We start from the raw sequence: 6,266 nt of genomic DNA on the forward strand, positions 1-6,266 counted from the left end.
ATGAGACGGATGTATGGACCCTCCGAACAGCCTGACTGCGCATGTGAGGAGGACAACACTGGGGAGTGCTACTGGTTTTGGATGGCCATGTGGCACCACGGACCCCCTCCTCGGCCATGTGACAGCAAGGACCCCTTCCTCGGCCATGTGGCAGTATGGACCCCCTCCTGGGCCATGTGGCAGCAAGGACCTCCTCCGGGGCCACGTGGCAGCAAGATCCCCCTCCGGGGCCAGGTGGCAGCAAGATCCCCCTCCGGGGCCAGGTGGCAGCAAGGTCTCCCTCCGGGGCCATGTGGCAGCAAGGTCCCCCTCCGGGGCCATGTGGCAGCAAGGACACCCTCCGGGGCCATGTGGCAGCAAGGACACCCTCCGGGGCCATGTGGCAGCAAGGACACCCTTCCTGCAACCATGTTCATTTTGCCGCAGATTATTCCCATCTCTCTGTTGAAATAAGCATGGACTCCTGTACAAATCTTATTTGAGTTCTTCACCCCCAGTCATTTATTATTCCAGAAGACTTAGTCGTCTGCTCCGTCTCTTAACCCTGTCCCTGTTTGTCCATTAGATCTTATTTTAAATTGTGTTTCCCTCCACAGTCTACCTCTTACTCGGACTTATGGCCATGCTGCTCGTCCTCCAGACTTTCCACAAGGCTGCGGATCTCCATGGACTCACTGATCTCTTCTACCTTCCCCATCTCCAAGACCAAGAAGACCAAGAGCCCATTCTGGAGACCTCAAACCCCACTCTGAGTAACAAAGAGCCTAAAAGACCACTGACTACCGGGAACCAACCAAGCTATTCTTCCATCAACCGATAACCCAGAACCATGTTGTACCCGGCCCCGAGGGTGCGAATTAAAGGGACACGACCCTGGTAATCACAGTAAAGATGTCTCATATCCCACGTAACGTTCTTCTGAACTCTTCCATGCAAGGAGATTGAGAGACCACAAGTCATTATGTTATATTAGGTTTACATTAGAAGGAGATTTCTAGGATTCTATGAAACTTTCCTAATAGCAGACAATGTAGTAGTATAATAACCATAAACCATCTTTCATTCGCCTCCTCTTTGGTGGTTTCTGCCAGCCCTCACATGTTTTACATCATTCTCTTAACTACTGCAGCTAATTATTGGTGGTTTCTTGGTAACATTTCTGCTGAGGCCATAGACTGCCTGCAGCGGTCACGTGAATGATATACTGGAGGTGACCACCAGAGTGGCGGCGAACTTGAAGGGTTATTTTCTTACATTCTCACATTGCCTGACATGAGGCATAGTTAGAAAATCCCTTCTAGAATATGTGGATTATAGCTCCGATTGGACTGAACTTGACATATTATATGTGGATTATTTCCTAGTGTATTTTTTTTGCTTTTATATGTTCCATTTACACTATGTTTTACACTACCACAATAATCTTATCAGGTCATTTCTCTCCACTATACATTTTTATATGCCATGAGTGAAATTAGACTAGATAGCTAAATATATATTCTGTTCTTGTTAATCTGCTAGGAAGTGATTGGGAAGACAAATCTATACCCCTGCCTCTGCCACCGCTCATCTGGATGGGGTCTGACGCACACGGCCATAGTATAGCTCTATACAAGCTCTGAGCTATATGAATCCATAATATTGTACCCATGGAAATTTCCCAATAAGGAGAGAATACCTCCATGACAAGGATCCAAAATTGGGTGGGGCGACCTGTCAAAAATTGGTTATGCTAGACTTATTAGCTTATTCAGCTCCTTTATTATGGGCATTAACCCAACTCCTTTTTCAGAAGTCTGATCTATTAGCCAACAGGGAAAAAATGGCTCCAACGGGCATCTGTTGCTTCAGAAGACCCAAATTAGTGATTACTGTGCAATACTTCATTCCCCCTGCGGAGGCGCTGCAGGGAAACTGAACAACAACAAAAAGTGTCTAAACGGCTGAAAAAAAGTTAGTGCTGAGCCGTCTGCTGCACTGCCCCTGTACATCCTTCCATGAAGTTAAACCAGAAGAAGCTTTGCCAATAATATTAATAACTAGCACCTTCTTTTTTAAAAAAAATTGTGATAAAAAAAGGGAAGATTTTATATTTTTTAGTTGCTTTTTAACCTGTCTGCAGTGAGTATTGCCGTCAGAATGTCGGCAGTAAATTATCGTTAAGTGGTGACATTCCAAAAATGATATGTATCAGTGTTTTGCACAATTTTCCAGAAAATTATCACATATTATGTATGTTGTCTGTTTGTAAAATTTAGTAAGGGGCGATAGTTGTTTTATAGGTTCCCCTGGACAGTTAGTTTGGGGGAAGGTTTATAAAAATGAGTCCAGGCAACCAGTCACATTGCTGCTTTTATATTCTTGCCTGCTTTAAGTATTCAATAGGTGTCGGTCAAATATTTTATTGGCAACAGCTATCCCTCCCTCCCACATTCACATGCGCGCTCAGTTTGGCCAAACATGGCCGAGGAGAGGGTAATAATGGCCTCTTACTTAGTTACATAGGTTGAAAAAGTTCTAGGTCCATCAAGTTCAACCTTTCTCCTCCAATTTCGGTATTTCTTTTGAAAAAAAAAAAAAAAATTGGGCATATTGATTCAATATGCCCAATCTTTTTTTTTTTTTTTGCTACCAATGAGTGTCAGCTGACTTTCTAACAGACATTCGATGGTCAGTCGGTTGCACCAACCATGGCAGCTTCTGATAATTTTGATCAAATGTGTATGGCCGCCTATGGAAAAACAAGTTCTGATTAATTCATACGGACAACAGCATGCCTCCCAATAATTCAATCCCAAAAAATCTGGTGATTTAACACTTGGGCACGTCTGAAAAAAGATGAAATCTTCATAAACTGCAGCGTGTTTTGGTCCCGTTCATGGGACCGTGTTGCCATGGCCTCCATATCCGCAGTCCCTCAGTCGTATGGTCCTCAGCACTAATATAAAATAGCAGTAATTTTCTATATTTTTGGAAACTTGAAAAATAAAAACAGATGTGATTTGGTTGCGAGTAACGCAAACAATATGGGGATTTTTACCATTTAAATGATTTGCTTCTGTTGCCTTTTTTTTAGGTTACGTGGTCATCGTTATATGTATCATGGCTGCTGGGTATCTGGTCAGATCCAGAGGGGGTCGGGGGGCACATCGGACCTGTTTTATTTCCTAATACATAGAAAATAAATCTATAGCTGGTAAGAGTTGAGCAAAAAAAAGACTCGTAGGACACTGGTCCATTGGCCACGTTGGTAGCCCGTGGCCACCAGACTAGAGCCCAATGAACCTCCTCCTACCAGCCGGCGACCCCATATGTCACGCTAGGCCTAAAAATTAGAAGAGACCCCGGGGATACTGGCAGGTAGGAGCAGGTTGGCAGGGCTCTAGTCCAGCGCCCATGGACTACCAACATGGCCACTGGACCAGGGTCCTGCAAGTCTTTTTGATCAACTCCAATGGCTGGTGACTGACACATCTGGTGGGAAACAATTCAGGTCATTTTATTTCTGCCCCCTCTGAATACCGGATAACAATAAGAAGGTAGTACTAATACTAGGCCAGTATGTATATGTATATATGTGTGTGTGTATATATATATATATATATATATATATCTATATATATATCTATATATATAGATATATATATATTTTTACCTTAATCGAAACTTGATCCAAATTGACTCCATGAACTATAGCCGTTTTCCACCTCTGGGGTTAATGGTCATCTAAACAGATGGTCAGTCCACCCATCCCATCATTATTCATCTGGGGCGGCCCCTCTTCTGCCACCACCCAGGAGGAATACAGGACCTTTGGCCGCCAATTGTTTTCCCTTTTGGCGATGGATGTATAATATTACCTGGTGACCATTCAGATCAATGCCCATCCATGTAACAGGAGGACCGACCAAGAGCGTCTCTGCATTCTGGCTCATAAAGGGGGTCCAAAATAGGAAACCCCCCCAATCTGTAAGGTCCATATGCACTAAGAGGGTAGATGGCCAGGGGTGGTTGTGTGGACCGGAGCTGCTCAGTAAGATTTGTACGTTTTATTATTTGTATTTTGTAATGAATTGTTGGACTGAAGCTGTTCATCAGATGATCTGTAGCTGTTCATTAATTTATTGTATGCTTTGTAACAAGGAGTATTTAACACTTTCCTTTCCCGTCTGTCCCTGATTTCTATGCAGTATGTTTGTCGAATAAAATATTAGTTCATTTAATACTTTAAGTAGTTATTATCAGTGATCAGTGTCGCTTTACTTATATATAAAAGGGATGTGCTCCAAGCGAATATCACTTGTGTAGATTTTGCAGTTACATAATTGTTATGGCGCCCCCTGCTGTTCTTTGGATTCCTTTTCAGAACGTCCGGCTAATGTGTCCGGTGCCGGCGGTCACACATGCTCAGTGCATTACTACTGATATGGACCAAGCACTTTGAGGATTAACGTAACAGAGAGACCTTCTATGCAACAGATAGAAATCAGTGCACCCAGCACTATTAGTACTAGTACTAGCACAGCATCCTCCATAAAAAAAAGTGTTGGCAAGCCGACTGAGCATTTCCATTGCCGGGCTCCCTCCCAGCATAGGCCCCATAGGATAACCAGTTGTGTGCACTGCCAAATCTGTGCTGTGATCAAAGCCTGTATGATTATAGCATTGTTTTCCCCCTTAAAACTCAAACAATTACTGAGCCAATATTCGGCTGTAAATGTCCTAATATCTAATTATTCTTGCACAAGAATGCCAATTGTTCAAGTGAACTTTGCACAAAGCCATGAAAATGCAAGAAATGGTCAAAACTGCTTACCACGTCCGCAGTGTCCCATGACCACAAGAAGTTACCGGAAAGCACCAAAACTCTCCCATACAGTAATAAGTAGGTTTTAAGCCGTTCTCTTTTGTGTAGGATGTTGGAAAGGAATAATCAATATGTGAATGTAATAAGAATTTGGGCTAAAAGGTTTTTACAAATGAGATAATTAGTCATTTTTAGCATTGATTTTTTCCTATTTTTTGCTATTTGGATATTCGGCCACTAGGTTGTGCTCTAACGCTGGATACTCGGACCAGACTTCACACGATTCCTCTGGCCATGTGGTTATTGCCGCTGTTTCGAAACACTGGAAGACATATTTGTCTTTGTTCCCAAAAGTTTGAGCAATTTGTGACATTTTCCTTGTCATAAATTCCAATACCGAATTTATCAATATGTTACTCCCTTTTTAATACCTTCACTGATTAACCTTTTGGCATTAAGTGCAACATAGATCGTATTGTATTTCTATAGAAAAGTCAGATATTCTAGGCAGCTCACAGCCATCTTGGAGAAAAAAAATGGAATATATCCATATTTAACATGAATGAAAAGTCATAATTTGCACAAAAATTCTACATTAAAGTGCAACATCTGACACATTGGTCTCCCGCTCACTTTCTTACCTTTGGGATATGTACCAATTTACATATTTAAAAAAAAAAGTTTCAATTGGTGCAAAAATTCAGCATTAACTTGTGAGATTTGACACATTGGTCTTAGGCTGTAACATTGGGATATGTACCACCATGCTTAAAAACTGACGTTAGAGTAAGTTGCGGCTAATTTAGGTACAACATTTGATAAAAAAAATTAATGAATTGTACTATTTTTGATACTTATGGACCAGAATCACCTTATTACAAAGTCACATGCATTTGGCGACTGTAAGGGGATTTATTTTCCATATGAATCTCTAGATTTAGGGTCTCAATTACAGCTGACACCTCTACAAACCTTACAAATGTAGGGCTAAGATTCCATACAGATGGGGCAGAGACAAATGTGTTGTTGGCCTGATTTTTAAGCCACAAGTGAACTCTGTCCACACATTTTTACACGGTCATTCATTTGCTAATACCAGATTGATAAGAATCAGGGAAGCTGGACCTGCTGCTGCCATTAAAGGGTCTTTATCAAAAAAGGGCTTGATGTCATGGGAAAATCTCTTTAAACATGGTCAAAATATTGCATTAAATATGTAATATTCTTACCTGGTGTAAATGTCGCTGTTCTCCTGATTCCGGCACTGTTTTTCTTTTCTCCCTGCGCCTCTCCGTTCCTGAGATACGACCCCTTCTACTCTTTTTAAGCTGAATGGGTGTGGTCTTCAAGAACACGCCCACGAGGAGTTGAAGACAGCGCCCACTTGGCTAAAAAAAATACTAGATTTATATACAGTGAAGAAAGGGCCATACCTCAGGAATGGAGAGGCGCAGGGAAA

General features: G+C 42.0%; 1 protein-coding gene across 1 annotated transcript in view; it reads left to right on the plus strand.

Annotated features, from left to right (window-relative positions):
- Window positions 1-4,223, plus strand: part of KCNK6 (potassium two pore domain channel subfamily K member 6) — a 46,041-nt gene extending 41,818 nt beyond the window's left edge. Inside the window, exon 4 of the mRNA XM_073641455.1 lies at window positions 597-4,223. Coding sequence (XP_073497556.1) covers window positions 597-820 — 224 coding nt within the window. The 3' untranslated portion in view covers window positions 821-4,223. The remainder of the gene's footprint in view (window positions 1-596) is intronic.
- Window positions 4,224-6,266: the final 2,043 nt, after the last annotated feature.

This window comes from Phyllobates terribilis, unplaced genomic scaffold (genome assembly GCF_046119375.1).
Source record: "Phyllobates terribilis strain yellow unplaced genomic scaffold, ASM4611937v1 Scaffold_7__3_contigs__length_470593459, whole genome shotgun sequence".
NCBI lineage: Eukaryota > Metazoa > Chordata > Amphibia > Anura > Dendrobatidae > Phyllobates > Phyllobates terribilis.